The sequence below is a fragment of the Colias eurytheme genome, chromosome 11 (genome assembly GCF_061535395.1).
Source record: "Colias eurytheme isolate Ceu_HAF_F1 chromosome 11, ilColEury1 Martin Lab GWU primary, whole genome shotgun sequence".
NCBI lineage: Eukaryota > Metazoa > Arthropoda > Insecta > Lepidoptera > Pieridae > Colias > Colias eurytheme.
In genome coordinates this window covers 3,374,295-3,391,489 of record NC_142990.1, presented here as the reverse complement: position 1 = coordinate 3,391,489, position 17,195 = coordinate 3,374,295, and the positions used below count along the sequence as shown (strand labels likewise).

General features: G+C 34.2%; 1 protein-coding gene across 1 annotated transcript in view; it reads right to left on the bottom strand.

The window, feature by feature from the left end:
- The window catches only part of LOC149904423 (uncharacterized), a 34,994-nt gene extending 19,925 nt beyond the window's left edge, over positions 1-15,069 (bottom strand). Inside the window, exons 1-7 of the mRNA XM_090107391.1 lie at positions 14,958-15,069; positions 13,436-13,547; positions 11,750-12,028; positions 6,454-6,625; positions 5,439-5,557; positions 3,485-3,745; positions 902-1,072 (exon numbers count right to left, since the gene is read on the bottom strand). Of these exons, the coding sequence (XP_089963517.1) occupies positions 902-1,072; positions 3,485-3,745; positions 5,439-5,557; positions 6,454-6,625; positions 11,750-12,028; positions 13,436-13,547; positions 14,958-15,058 (1,215 nt within the window). The 5' untranslated portion in view covers positions 15,059-15,069. The remainder of the gene's footprint in view (positions 1-901; positions 1,073-3,484; positions 3,746-5,438; positions 5,558-6,453; positions 6,626-11,749; positions 12,029-13,435; positions 13,548-14,957) is intronic.
- Positions 15,070-17,195: the final 2,126 nt, after the last annotated feature.

The following is a 17,195-nucleotide window of genomic DNA, read 5'->3' as shown; positions in this document are numbered from 1 at the left end:
CGAAGATTGAACCCTAAATAACGAATTTAGGGGAGCGTAAATTGTTTTGCTAGTGACAACATTTTTTCACGCGATGGGATTTAAAACAAATCCTAACGAAATCTCAAAAGAGGCACGTTTCAATCGATTCAATATCCAATGAAGTAAAGAATGAGATTTTTTTGTATTTTGCTATTTATTCAACACCCTTTCGTTATCTCTGCAGATATGCGTGTAAATATTTAGATTGTTTTTCGTTCTTTATTACATTGAGATCGGATTCTAACAAAAGAATGATCTTTTTATCGACAATCTTTCACAACAATCCTGACACACGATATACCTAGTGTAATTTTATCACACGCGGGAATTAAACTGTAATAATTGTGCTATATAACAGTATTTCTTAGCTGGTAATGTTTTTCTTATGGTGTTACCGTGTTACATACTTACATGTTTAGCGAAGTGGCATGTGAAATATATTGTGATGTGTGGCTATGGCGTATGGCGTATGGAGTGTGGCGTTTGGCATGTGGTGTGGGGCGTACGGATTTAGCCTTGTGGCATTTAGCATAATATGGCATGCGGAGTGTGGCGTTTGGCATGAGGTGTGGGGCGTACGGATTTAGCCTTGTGGCATTTAGCATATGGCATGCGGAGTGTGGTGTATAACATGTGGCCTGAGGAATACAGTAGATATGTAATATCTGCTATTTGGCGAATATAAATGATCCGTCTGTCATGGCATGCAGTGCTTTTTATAAGCGATATGTGATGTCCTACGCAACATGTGTAGTGTGTAGATAGTGTCTAGTGTGGCACTTAATGCTAACGAATGTTATATGTGTACAATGTGATGTGTTTCATAGTGTACCTAGTGTGATATATTACTGTATGTGTGTGTGTGTGTGACGTCACTCACCGCATACTTCATGTTGAGCGTGACGTGCACGTGTGCGGCGGGCGCGGCGGCGGACAGCAGCACGATGCCCGAGTCCACGAGCCACACGTGCACGCGCCGCGCGCGGTCGCCCGACATCGCGCGACGGTTGTCCGACATCATTACGAGCGATTGGAGCGCTGCTGTGTGCCCCTGTGTTATAATTACGTGTAATTTTAACACGAAATTACTGTTGTACTTTTTGAAGTGAAACTTCTTTATCGGGGTTGGAAAAATATTTAGTGTAACATTTTTTCGATACGCGCCATCTTGTTTTTATCCGTACCACGCGTGATTCAACGTATTTCTGTAAAGTTGCATATAGTAAATTATTTTTTGAAAAATAAGGTCACAAAGAAGTTTCACTTCTTACGTGTGTACACTAGTACACGCACACATTTTTTTTTAAATTACAGTTGGTTGTATTGTGATATGAATAGTTGCATGGAGTTACTAAAAAATTAAGTAACCTAAAGTATAACATCACTCGGCGGGTCACATGGAAACATGAATCGTCGACTCCAGAGTCCAGTCCATACACATTAATAATGTAGGTACCTAACTTAAATTTTCCAAATACTTTATTTAAAAATTATAACATAGCATCGTACAAGAAAATAGTTGAAATTATGAACCAGTTGAAGTATGCAATAAAAATAAACACACGATTAGATATTACAAACTAGTCGGTATTCACATAGGCGGCTGCGTAACAAATTGATGCGTTTGATGAAACAACCAAACGACATAAACTGTAGTTACATGGCACATGTTCCTACCAGTGTTCAGACTCTTCGAGATTATTCGACCGTGATGTACACGAGTACAGCAATTATAGAGAATGAGCAAGCAACACGTGTATATAAGTTACATAAAATATCCTTATAAACTCCCTATAAATAACCAGTAATGCCCATTCGGAATCGACTCTGCCGTATTATATAAAATACCAATTGTCCTTCCTCATTTTGCTCCGGATATGTAATAATTCGAGATCATACATTTTCTAATTCAGCTTCAGGTACCTACATACTTATTTAAAAGTTTACCATGTAATTTAATTTACAAATACATAGATAGCAAACTGGTAGGTAATTCAGAAATTCCAAACTTTAATAATGCTCAAATTGGCGGTTATTACAGGCACGAGTTCCCGCAACTGCAGTAATAGTAATTAACAAGTGACCTACGGCTACGGTCGAATTAAAAGCCTTTGTAATATACAACCCTGTGGTAACATTAACCCGAAAATCTCATCTTGTATCACATTAAAAACTTTTTTATAATATATAGAAAACATTAATGATTCAACTCTACCAACTAAAAATCATTAAATGATGTATTATAGAAGCAAGGTAAAAGGATATTTTAAAACGATTTTTCTGCCACTAGAAGCTACAACAAAGGAACACTTAACGACCCGAAAAAGCCCTTCCTTTATTGTGGCTTTCGAAAGCGCCAAGAATCATTCTTTACATAAAGCATTTTTGAAATGCTCCACATTCTGTGATAAAGAGGTGAGGTTCTATTTTGTTGAATAATAGAAGAAAGCGTTTTTTATATATACTTAAGAGTAACTTTGTGACCTCATTAAATGAATATAATGTTACTTTGATACATTTTTATGATTCAAAGTAACTTTCACAATAGAACATTACAAAGGCGCAAAAGTTAAAAAGACAGCATATTTTCCAGTTTTACTAACTTTTATTTCCCTTTGAAATTTTAATTGTTTTCAAGAAGTTAAACAAACTTTTCTGAATGTCAGAACTCCTTCCTGCGGTGACGCGCGAACTACGCTTGTGTAAAGTTCCACGAGCGAACTGTCTGAAGATAGTTTTTCCGACAGGACTTAAAACTTCCTACTACAATAAATTTAAGCTATTTAAAAAGCAGCCAAGCTGTTAGCAAAGTGGTACTTTAGCGAAAGAACTTACTACGGAATTCTTTTAAATATTCAGTGGCTTTAAAGCTCAGAGTTAAGACTGAAAAGCTTAGACAACGTCGCACGTTAATGACGATTTATTATCGGACTTTAGAGTTGAATTATAAAAAGAAATTAATCAGTTTGATTTCAAAGCGACAATTTTAAATTAAAATAAAATTTTATTCCTGTAGTAGTTAATAATAATTAATAACATATTTAAGTAATCTTTAAAAAACGCTCTTTTGGCTAAAAGTCACTTAAAGATAATGAGTAGAAACTGTCCCACCAAGATAAGGTAATTTCATAGTATGAAGAAAACAAGTAAGTTATCTTCGAACAAAGGTACATCGCGCCATTTGTATGTACGCGGCCTACTTGTTCTCTTTATACTATGGTAATTTTCTGTGTTCCTACAAACTTTTTATCTTATAAGTCAGCGAGGGCTAGTTATCCGCCAATTACCAGACTACCACGTCCGATCTGATCTGATCTGATCCACTTAGTACAAGCAAGTTATTAGGCGAAAACGTGACAAATGTAACATGCCCCATATGAGCGCAAAGTGTAGCTTGTAAGCGGTGCGTGGAGTTTCTCTTAGCAAGTTGAGCCAAGTTTCCGTGTTCCTGCAAATTTCTTACCTTATACGTCAGCGAGGGCGAATTATCCGCTAATTGCCAGACCACCACCGTTCTATCTTCCGATCCACTCAACACCAACAGATTATTAGGCGAAAACGTCACACAAGTAACGTGTCCCATATGAGCGCTAAGTGTCGCTTGTAAGCGGTGTGTAGAGAGTTGCCAGACTCGCACGAGACCACGCGCACAACCGCTTGCTGCGAGTTGTCCGTCCCGGGATACTTCGAGACAACTGATTGGGATCAGCTCACTTTGTTCCGCCTGTAAATATGCACCTCTTAAATATACTAAAAAAAGACGGGTTGCACTCCGGGAGTGCCGGCAGAAGTGAAAACTTGATTATTAACGTTGAGCATGTTTGATATTTTGGAATGGTATCCGTCTTACGCTTTTTCGATCAGGTCACGTGTCCTGACGTGAGTTTAATATTTTATACCCATTACAGAAAAAGTGCTCAACGCCGCTAAAGAAGTTTTCACTTCAATAAAAATTACAAAGCTAGTAAGCTTTGTATCGGAAAAGTTGAATAATTTTTCTACCGGATTTCTAAAGAAAGTTCCCATGTCATTAGGCGGGTTTACAGAGAGCAAGCAGCCTCGCATTGACTAAATAGACGAAGCTGCTTCGCACAGCAATTGCTTCGTGCAGAGGCTGCTTGCTTGGACCCGGCTAATGACATTTTAACGCGGTAAAAAGGCCACTTTTTTCATTACGCCATCTAGCCTTCGCTCCAGACACAAAAATTATACATACGAAACAAACTTTCGCATTTATATTGCAATTTTAGAAGAAATGAAGATTATCAATTTAATTATAAAATTAGGTCTTGTTTAAAGTCTTTGGTCTAAATAAGGCGGTTCTTAAGAATCCTTTGATAAAAATACTTAAACTTCAAAAAATAATACAAAATATAGTATCGTCGAGTGTCGAATCATAGGTAGGATTTAAATGTGATATCTACGGCCTCAAATCCGCCTCAAGAACAAAGGATGAATATTTTTTCTCTTTTCATATTATAATAAATGATTTAGGATAACATGTCAGGTATACTTAAGCTCCCGGAGACAAGAAAACCCAAAAATATATCATAATAATATGAGAAAATTCCCGTTTTCTTTCAACATTATTTATTATTCATTATTATCAGCTAAAATAAAATAAACCCAGTGGGTAAATTGAACCTTATCATAAAGAAAGCTATGTAAGAAATACATATATTATGATGATATTTCTATGTTGCAAACTTATTGCAAGGAATCACCTATAAATTGGAATTCACCTGACTATATTCCAATTGCAGAAAAATGCTATGAATCGAGAATCTGTTGGTTTTGGAGACGTCGATTAATTTGGCTGTATAATACGTCCAAATTGCTAGTTCATTATAACGTATACCTAAGGCTAGGGCCTTTTATTTTTTAATAGCAACAGTAGGTACACTACGAAAACGAAACACGACACTAGGTAGAATTCATAAGTGAGTATTTTTTCTTCATAAATTGATAATGGTATTATTGATATAAATTATACTACCACTGATAAATCATAAACAAAAGTATATTTACATTTAGCCACAGAAGGGTTGTCTGTGCCTGAATATCAAACTTTATGAATATGCCAGGGAATAAGAGGTCAAGTGTCAGATCAAGTAGTCTCAAGCTAGACACTTGACCCCGATGCATAATTTAATCTTGTAGAGTGTATGCGAACAATGAACTAAGTATATTATAAATAAGTGACAATAGAATATAGACTATACGTCTGAGAGATAAACTAAAAACAATATTATAAACCTAATTTTATTTCACCTGATTGTAGTATAATTATAGCAGATACAGATACATAATAAGTCGTAATAGCGAATAACCAACAAAAGACGATAGGATCTAGAATTATAATATCTAGACTTTAGGTATACTAGGATCTTAACATACTGTATTATATTTTACTGTACCTGCAATAGTGAGATATTCGTTGTAGATTTAGTCTGCCGCCTCTTCATTTGTTTCGTAGGCCTGAAGTTAGTTAGGTTGTCTTCGGTGTGGAATGAATATATTGTCACTCGATTGCCACCTAGAAACACAGGATTATTAAATATACGTCTTACAAAAAACATTCAGACAAAATATAACTCATAACAGACTCAGAAAAAATTCTTTATAATAATCTTTTTCATTGTCTGGCTAAATTCGATGTGACCTGAAAGATAAACAAACAAAAAGAATCTAAAAACAATAATGCTTCGGATTTTAGCCTCAATATCTTGTTTTCTCAATTGTAGCATAAAGCCTCTATTAAAAGCCGATTACACAAATTGCATGTTTCGATAAGTTGGCACCGGAAACCAGGGAGATAATACCGTCAGCAATTCGGGACATTTCTCTGCAATGCAGCAGATTCAATGGCCTTTTGCAGTTAAGAAAGACGTATATTTTGATAATTATTTCTTCAAAGTTTTTGAAAAGAAATTTTTGCTAACAAAAAAGTATAATGGAGTATCATGTATGTTCTTTCTATTAATGTGGATCGTAATATGTATTTCCTTTGTGGGGGCTTTTCGGCCGCCGGCGGCGCCCGTGGTTTTCCATTAGTAGGTAAAAACCTTTCAAGACAATACAAGATCCGGCTTTTTGTTGTTCAAATTGCATGAAATAATACAAGGATTTATAATGGTTTCTATTGTGTTAAAAATATCAGTGATAAAAGGACAGACAAAACAATAATGAGTAATTTTTAAGTCATGTGTTGATAGCCATGGCTCTTTTAGGAAGTTTTGCATTAGTAGGGTAGTTGGAAAATGCACAACATTTCAGTTACTAATCACCAAAATAACTGAAGATTGGCAAATTATGTGGATGCGAATAGCGACCTTATTCATATTATACGTATGCGCAGCAGCTGTGCGATGTGCAGGCTGTACACGTGGTGCGAATAGCGACCTTATCCCCATACACACAAGGTGCACTCACCGGCGGCCAGCAGGAAGTGGTCCTGGTCGGCGATGGCGAGCGCGGCCACGTCGTGCGCGGCGGCCAGTGTGCGCAGCAGCTGTGCGCTGTGCAGGCTGTACACGTATATACGCTGGTCTGCGCAAGCTACTGCCGCGCGGGATGAATCGTGCGCCACGCAGAAACATTTCACCTGAGCAGCGTTATAATCAATCTTTATATGCGTATTTTATTAGAATCGCAAATGCATGTTTGAACAGTTATGAGTAGGTACAGATACATTTTCCAAATAATTCACAAATTACTGGTATTCAGTAGCAAGCGATTCTTGGAAACGCCTTAGTAAGCAAGGCAATGGGAACAAAATTGTAGACAATTCAATTTTCTAAAAATAATGTCCTGTATTTTTTTCTGTAGTATTTCAAGTTTAGGAGATATAGATATCGTGAAACTCTTTTTCAAAAAGTGCGGCTGTGATCACCGATCACGACTCTACGAACTTGGAGTTAGCTTAACAATAATTAGGTAACTATCAAACGTCAAGTTACCAACATACAATGTGTCAATTAGAATTATGTCAATATTAAGAGCTTTAATTTATGTCAATACATAAATTATCCCTCGACCGGAAATGTTTTCCTTTCCGTAAATAAACCCTTAACTTTACTAAACCTATAATCTATATTATTCAGATCAGAAACATTTCTTCATTAAAAACAAACTGTCAGAAATGTATATTTTCAAATATTTAATGGTGAAGTGACAGATGCTAATTAAAGTTTACCGCAGACTTCTAGTTACTACGTAAAGTACCTATACCTGCTCATCTGCGATATCTACGTAATTAAGGCCAATTAAACTCTTTTAAAGTTATGCTAAAGAAAGCAAAGCAGTTATGCAAAGCATTTATTTTAATCATGATTTTTTATTAGGTACTTAGATAAAAGAATATCATTTTTTTTTTCGGAAAAATTTAGTGATGAAAATTTCTGGCATATAGCTAGTATAAATTTTTGTCGTAAAAATAAATAGAATCTGTTTTTTGAATAAGGCTTTAGTAGGTATCATGTTGAATTAAATCTCATTCAAAATTGAATAAGATAAATTACTCCGATTTATCAGATTATCATCTCTTAGGTCCCTTTTTAATAATACCTTTCTTAAATAAAACTCCTTACATTTGAAATGTAAATTACAGTCGTGGAATAAAAGAACCCTTTAATTCTAAGTGAGTGGATTTTTGTAACAAGTTCTTTATAGTCGTATTTACATGCCTCGGGTTTCCCTGACCCAAAAAGAAACAAAGAACTAATCATACATACAGTACTTTATTGGTTAAAGTTAGGCAGTCACAGGGAATGTTTTAGTCAGGATTATGGAGAGGCACTCAATCAAACTTAACAATCGTACATTTTTCCTAAAAAAATAGAAGTCTTAAATCAATGTAGCGACAGAAATGTCGATAGCTTTAGCTGTAAACGGTATATTGGTAAATGTAATAGAACAAAAGGCTTCAGGGCACTTACTGAAAATCGACAGTAATTTATTTCTTCCAACAATGTGTAAGTAAGAGGTAAAGCAGTTCAGTGATCCCCAATTACCACGGCCACAAAGGGTCGAATTTTAAAGATAAATTTATTTTCTTTATTCGTGTAACATTCTACCCTTATTACTTTGTACACGTGAATTGTGAATGGGAATCTCCTTTTATTGATTACCTAGATATATTATTATGTTAAAAGACCTATGGTTAATTAAACCATTATCTTCGTAAACGTATCTATTATAATGTATATGATATACTTTGTTTCAATAGAAATGAGGAAATTGTTCGGTTCAATTAGAACATTTTCCCCCAGCGTTCCTTTTGGGTAGCGTCAACACCACGTTAATTCAATAAACGGGGACACCTTTATATTTGTACAATGTCAATGAATAAGGCTAATGAAACTTAGGAAAATGCTTAATTATTTGCTACTAGCGGTCCGCCCCGGCTTCGCCCGTGGTACATGTTTACGTTTTCTCTACATAAGAACCATCCTCGTACTTCAAGGAATATACTTAATAAAAAAAGAATTATCGAAATCGGTTCAGCCCTTCTCGAGTTATGCGCTTACCAACACATTTTGCGATTCATTTTTACATATAAAGATATAAATGGCACAATGCCATGTTTAAATTATGTTTAATATAATTAGAAATAGATAAATAGATGGCGCATTGTGAATAATTAAACGTTGATTTTACATACATTAAATCATAAAATATTCGAGTAGGCCTAAGTCACGTGTAAGTAAATTAGGAAACTTATTTTATTTGAATTTCCAAAAAAATGGAACAATGGCTCTTAACAAAAACAAATCAAGTAACTACGTAAGAGAAAACTTTTAGTTAGAGTGATGTAAAAATCGGCCTATTGTCTAAAGTTCAAGGCCATTTCCAAAATTACCATACCATTTGAAGTCACGTATTCGGATTGACAACACATTAAAAATTTGTTTACGAGGATTTGATAATTAAAAATAACTTCGTTGTTAAACCGACTTCAAACCTATTTAATAAATAGCACATCTAAATAATATGTAGTAATTAATGATATCATTTTTTTTATTTTTTGAAGTCGGTTGTTTTTAAAGTACATAGTTATTTTTATTTAATACTTTTTAGTGAATCAAAGTTATTTGCTACATTTCAATTAAGTCATCGAGATCAGACAAAAATGCTCATAAAATAAAAACTACTGGGCCCATCCGAATAAAATTTTTATGGGACCAATTCGACACTATTCCGCATCAAACAAAAAAAGAATCACGTAAATCGGTTCAGAAACCTCGGAGTAATCGGTGTAGGTACATACATAAAAAAACATACCGGCCGAATTGATAACCTCCTCCTTTTTTTCGTTAATAAAATAGAAGACACAAAATAATAATAGAAGTACCGACTCTTCACAATACGTCTATTTATAGTATTGCAAAACCAAGTCCTAATCGTGAATCACCCATCGAGATAGAATGTACTACGTACTAGAGAGGCGATCGCTACTACACTCTCTTTAACACGAGCTAGAGGTAAGAATCACAAGTCTCTTTAGTCTGTGTCGGACTGTGCCCCCCGCTTGCCGCGTCAACACGTGTTATTGCTCTGTTCAAAATGCCTTCGTGTTTGCTTAGATATTGTTTTAAAAGTTCCCATAATACAAACAAAGCCCGAGGAGTGACTTTTCACCAGTAAGTTTCCTTATTATGAGTAAGTCATGCATTTTACTAATATTGTTATCATTTTGCGAAAAATCACCACGCGTTCTGCGTTTCGCGCCATTTTTCATAGACTAACAGCACAGACGTGACACTATCGATGAGTCTGTTAAAAAAATGTAACTGGATTTTTTTAACTATGTACAGTAGAACCTCGATAAGTTAAAGTCCAAGGGAAACACAAAATATTTTAAGTTATAGAGGTTTTAAGTTATCAAGGGTCTATCCATTTTTCACTGCTTCTATAGCTTTTAATTTATCAGCATAGGTGAGGGTTGTTAGTTTTTTTGGACTCATTTTAAGCTAGTTTTATCACACAGTAAGTAAAGTGATGTTTCCAGGACAACAATCAAAAACTTAAGATGTAAGTAAGTTGTTGTCATAAAGCTAACCGCCGCAAAGCTTTGAAGAATTTCGATAAAGCAAACAATAGGTAATGTATTGTTTACGTTAACAATACATAGTAAACACGTGCAAGCAATAAATACCGAAACCTTTTGTTTTGACACTCTTTCAAAATGACTCATTGACAAATAATTTTATGTTATAGAGGTTGTGGAAACATTTCTTGAAGTTACTGAGGGCCAATACAGAGATTATTTATTTAAGTTATAGAAGTTGCGTATTTTAAGTTAAAGAGGTTTTGGGTTCTGATGGGAAGGGAACACATTTTTTTTTGAAGTTACAGAGGTTTTTATGTTACCGAGGTTTAAGTTATCGAGGTTCAACTGTATATACAATATCTACTAGGAAAGATTACCGTGGTGTAGTATCTAAATATTTATACTTTTACCCGACTACGCAAAGTAAAACGGTAGGTTATATTAAGTAATATTTATTTATTTACCTATTTTTATTTATTAAAAAAAGGTTAATCAACAGTTGTTCCAATAGGATTTATAAATTATTATGCACAACAATTACAAATAAACACAACATTCACAGAAACTAATACAGTAAAAGTTCCTTAATCGCGCTTCCTATTCGACCCAATTTCTATATTCACGACTAAAAATTTTTTTTATTCGCGGATTTATTAAGTAGATACATAATAATAAAATTATTCCAATAGGTATCTTACCCAATATCCTTGTCAAATGGACTAATAAGAAAGTAAAATAGATCTTATTACAAGTTTGCCTAAAGTACATAATATTATGTTCTTAAATGATATCGCCGAGGCCTTTGACACAAGCCGCCTTTGTCGCAAGCCACCTCTGAGGCGATTGATGTTTTTGAGAATGTAAATAAACAGAATGGAAGCAACCTTATAACTCAATAAATAAAGTATATTTTTAAATGTAGTTCCGTTTATAGTAAAGTTACAAAAATTGTGATCGAGTAAGGGGGCGTCCATAAATTACGTGAGGTGTTTTTTAAAATTTTCTGCACCTCCCTCCCCCCCTGGTGAGATGTCGTGAGAATTTATTCAACCCCTCCCCCATCCTCGAATCTCACGTGAGATTTTTCAAAATGTGAGTTTCTTATACGTAAACGCCATCAACATTGAATCATCGTATCCATTTAATTAAGGCTATTATAAACCAATACTCCAAAATTCGATTACATCATGAAGCAAAAACTGATAAAACTATTGATTACTACACAAAACGACAAAAGCTTACTAAATTGATATTATTTAAAGGAAATTAAAATACATAGTTTAATATATAATCCTCTTTTTATTAATTCCCTAGTATCAGTACCACCAGATAATACCGAGTAAACAGATTGCACAATGTGTCGCATCTGCGCGCATTGCTTAATCTTTGAACTTGAAGCCACGCCTCGCTCGTTCCACACGTACCCCACCACATCGGCCGCGCGCAATGTTTTTGTTTGGAATAACCCCTCTAGTACATATATCTCGATGGAATCACCAACCTTTTTGTGGATCGTCAATCAAAACGCAATACATATATAAAATACATTATATTGTTATAAAAAACATTATATTTTAACCACCATCTTTGTGGAACATTACTTAAAAAGCCATCTATATGAAATGAAATTCCCTAAGACATAAACTGTATTATCCTTCATACCATTATCCAACTCACCTTAGCCTTATGCCGTTTGAGCGGGTGGAGATACGTTCCCGTAATAAAAGTCCTCAAATGCAGTTCATTTTCTCCTTGCAGTGTTATAAGGAAGACATTATCTTCAGTAACATCCATCACATGTATTGGAACTCCAGCAGATATAGTGGAAAGGAGGGTAAAATTGTCCACATTCCAGGTACAAACGGTGCCGTCTTGGGAGCCCGTGACGAGGATCTCGCCATCTTGTATCACTTTAACTGACGTCACTGGTCCGCGGTGGTGGTCTAGTTTTGTTATCTTGGAAAATAGAAAATGAGTGTAAATACTTTTCTCTTCTAGTTGATTATGTAGGTTAGACAAAAATAAGGTGGGGAAAATACAATAAATATATACGTGTAAAAAAGACTCAATAGACAACTTTCTAAGTCGAATATGATCGAAGGATTGAGGGTTCGAACCTCAGAGGAAATATTAAAAGCAATTTCTCAGTTTGACAAGAAACAAAACTTACTAACTTCTTTATAAAGCCGGTTGAGTGAAACAGTTGTTGTGAAGGGTCATAGGCACCCGTTACACGCTCAATCTAGAATGTGATCCTTGATCATGATCATTGATCTCAATCCAGATTGACTGTGTAATGTATTTGATTGACGGATCGTACAATCTGATCAGAAAATATCTAGATTTTTTGAAATCAACGATCTCGATCCTTTGATCGAGATCCAGATTGATCGTGTAATGTAACATGCTGTCAAATTACGTCAGTCTGCGTTCGGAGCGCGATGGAGTCGGACGACAATAACGACGATATTCCCGGACGATGGCCCGGCCGCAAGTGCCATCAACGTCGAAAACGCCGGATATTTTTCCAAAAAATTTAATGCATAGAAAATTGAAAATATGGTTAGCGGAAAAATGTTTCTATTCTTTAAATTATTTTTTTAAATCGTGATATTAATAAAAACGTGTTAATTTTAATGTTATTCAATGTATGTATATTTATATAATCTGCAATGTAATCGTGAAAAATTTGTATGCCAATTTTTTGGCGAATTGTGTGGACTATTTTATTAATTAAATCATGTGACCTTGTATTACCACAATTCTGACAAATAAATAAATAATTTGAATTTGATGATCAAAACATGCCTCCTTCATCCTGTAGTAATTTGTGTAATCCTCTTCCTCTTCCGTACTATAAATTTCATCTAACAAGTTCAAATGTGTATATGTAGATGTTTTTAGTAGCCATGGTTTAACCCAGCGTTTCCTCTACACGCGTTTTTTCAAAGAACAGGCAACATAATTATTGCTGCACAAGCTTTGTTCTTATTCAGATCCATTTAGTGGTTGTGAATGCGTGTGCATTTGACAATGTCGAACAGTGGACTGATATGATCTGGATTGACCATCTAATGTCGCGACGATCCACATAAAGATTCGTCAATCCGTCACCTGACTTGGATCGTGATCTGGATTGAGCGTGTAACGGGTGCCATAGGGCTTAAATTTATTTACGTCAGCAAATTTACATAAATTACATCATAGTTACCATTCACGAGTTATATTTAGCATCATTCATCCTCGATATAAATATAAACTTGAGAAAAAAAAATATAAATATTTATGAATCAGTCAAGGAAAATAAAATTACTAAATATATAACACATAAATTATAATATAATTAATATATTGTTAGCTTACCAATGCCGCGTCGACCAATGAGGTAATGATGACGGCAGAATCTTCACCACCGCTGATCACTAACGATCTATTGACGATGGCCGCGACACATAGTACTGGCGCGATGTGTTCTCTATAGAAAAATTGGTACTTTAACTTTTCAAGTAAATAATAGGTAAGTACCACTTTTTACTACGATCTTTGACGTGACAACGTCTTATAATTCGATAGAGCCGGCTACACGCATGAGAAAACATGACTCATGCGGCGTTACCTCGCTCTGAGGCGTTCCATGTAAGGCTTGAAGTGCAAGCGAGAGCGCGGAACGAGCGACAAAGAAGCAAAATCGGACGTTGTCACGTTCAACTATCGTCAGTAAACCGACTTTACAGACAACCAATTTTTTTTAATTATTTGATTCTAATTAAAAATGAGACATTATTTATAATACGAGTGTTACAAATAATTTCAATAGATAGGTAAGTACCAGTAAGTATACGAGAATATCTATAATATACAAAAGAACTGTATATTTGCATTTGATGCTGATAGTTTATTAATTTAAGAATATCGTTATTAAATTAAAGACGATATAATAATCAAGAATTTACAACATAATACATAATCAAATGTGACATGTGATTAAGAATTTAACTCATGAACGGTTTAATTTAGTAAACATTGCGGTAATATTGGATTTTAGACTAATTTATAATAATATAATGTAATATTACGTGTAATAATATTATCATAGCTATAAAATATTACACATAGGAAATAAGTGATAAATTAAATAACAAATTACTGTGAAAGATTCTAATTAATATACATCTTGAAACACTTTAAAGGCTAACAGCAAAGTAAAGCGTAGCAGCTGTGTACCCTCAGCAAACAAGAGGGTCTGAACTGTCAGCAACATAACCTTATTCTAACTTTAGATTTTAAAACAGTCTGGAACATTCTTGAAGTCTAAATTCAATTACACCGTCTTTGTAGCCTTGTTAATGATTAACAACACTTAATTTGCAAATAAAGGAACCTTTATTTTGAAAACAATGCAAATTTACATTGTCTTTAGTACGGTAATAATTACTAATTAGTATAATCAGAAAGAATAACTTGAGAATTTTGGACGAATCACTTCAGGTTAAGATGAATTGGGCCAATATAATTATGAAGCTCATCAGCTTGCAAAGCTTTTATTTTAGCCACTAGAGGAGATCGTAAAAATGTGTTATCTTCATTCAAAATGTTTTCATTTTTTCATAATATGATGTGTTCAATGAATTCTCAGTATGTTTTCGAATTTATTCCTATTCTATTGAATAAAAATCTGAGCAAAATATTTCTTGTTTTTTGTTGAACAACAAGGATTTTATACAATATGCTTGAAAAACAGATTTTTATTCGTGTAAACTTTTACGAATGTCACTTCTATCGAGAAGAGTCAGTCAGACTCAGAATTGTTCCTCCAGAAGCATGAACTATTAAAAATATTACAAACGTAGGTACCTACATAATATACAATTTAAAAGATACTTACAAAATCTTCGTCTTAATGGCAAGCGTATGTAAATCCCACACAATGACGCTTGTATCTTCGGAGCCAGTCAGCAAATATTGAGATTCACGAGTTACACACATACATAGTATCCTGCCCGAATGACCTGAAAATAACAATATGCTGAACACAAGCAAAATTTCCTTGTCCTAAATAAATAATATTGTTAAAAAAATCACGCATACACTCATGAAATTATTGTATTGTCATCGATCCTTGATAAATACTTATTCAAAGTTTAAATTGAATCTATCCGTCTATAGTGGGTCGAAATCGAGCCTACACACAAACATACAGGCTAAGCTAATAAAAGCGTGTTAAAAGGTATAGAATTACATTGTCAATGTGTTCCCTACTTTTGGTATGTATTTTGTATGAAAATGGAGCGTTATGGATACCTTCAAGCGGAATTTTCAAGTACTGTTCTGAATAGTAATGTTATAATGTACCTTAGTATGGGTGAATATTCATCTCTGGATATACTGTAAGCGAATATGCAATCCGGTTATTACATATTCACGGGCGCGGGATACGTGTTAACTTTTTATGTTTTGGGTAGGTAGGTACATAGCTTTTACGCTGTTTGAAACTAATAGAAGGTTTAGAATACATTACAAATAGAAAAAATACATTTCTTTAAATGGAATAAGTTTTTTTTTTCATGTATCATCTAAGCATTGAAAATATTCACTTATAATACCACAAGAGCTTCAAAATTATCGGATATTTTCCGATAGGTTCGTTGCAAACAAATGAAGGAGTCAAGTTTTTAGTCAAGGTTAAAAAATCACGAGCGCGAAGCGCGAGTGATTTTTCCTGAAAAACTTGACGACTTTATTTGTTTGCAGGGAACCTTGAGGGAAATGCCACATAATTTTGAAGCTCGTGTGGTATTCGGGAGATTATTTTTCCGTCCCAAATGTCGGCCAATTATTTCACAATTGAATTGAACCTGTCAGTTTGACGTCAACGACCAGAGAAAATTTTCAAAAAATTATCAGTATAATACCATGTAGGTTGTACCACGTGACGTCGAATGGTGCAATTCTATTGGTCGATATTTGGATCGGAAAAATAATCAGGAATAAAGAGATAAATATATCTAGAAACATTCACATAGGTACTTTTTAAACTCCATCAATATTAAAATTATAATTACTTACTAAATTCTTGTGAGTAAGTAAAAAAAAACATAACGACTTGTCTTATACACTCCTTTTCCATGTTTCACACAAAACAAGGGCGTAAGGAATAAAAAACGATAACTTCGCAACTCGAGAAAGGCTTCTAAAGCAATTACATGCTCACTTGATTCTGTTTCTCACATAAACGACGCTTTTAAAGCCATGGAGCTCATCACGTGTCCCATTAAAGCGTTGTAACATTGTTATATTGTTTTAAATTGTGTTCATTTAAGATGAAAATATATTTTATTAACTTGAATGTTATAAAAATAATGTGTTTATAATGTTATAATTAATAATAATTAGCCAACAAATGTTCTTTTTAAATGCTACCAACTAGCTACAGCTACTAACATAAAAAGCCTCTTGTTCTTATACTTTTTTATTTTTGGGTATTTTTCGCGTCTTATTCTGCCAATACCCTTTCTTGGAATAAAAATGTAGACCTCAACTTCATTTGATCATAAGAAAAGATTGGCTCCAGGAACTTTGTGAAACTCATTCACGAATCGGTGATAAGTTAGTAATAGATTTGGGCACAGTTTTGCCTGCTCTGTTGATTTGAAACACTCCCGAACCGGGTTTTTATGAAATAACTTTGATTTCTATTTGAAAAAGTTTCTTTCGGAGTCGTAATATGAAGTACGGAGCTCTTTTGTGATGTGTAATAAAATGAGAATACTTTCTGTACATTTGTCAACATGTGAATGTGAATATTTATAAAAAATGAATAATAAAATTATTATAAGATATCCAGCTGTAATCATGGTAAATATTCTAAACGCAGTATTTGGATTTGAAAGATGACATTTAAAGCCTGACGAAATATTTCTTTTTTTTTAAATCAATTTAATTTGTAAAAGTGCATATTTACCTATATATTTGTAGTATATGAGTGAGGGTAGATAAAAATAATGTCACCGATCGGGTGTCAGTTAACTCAGTTTGTTGTGTCAAATAAAAGTGATTGCATCATCATTGTGTTTTAATATAAATTAAGCCTCAAATACCATAATTGGCGACGAGGATATAGTAA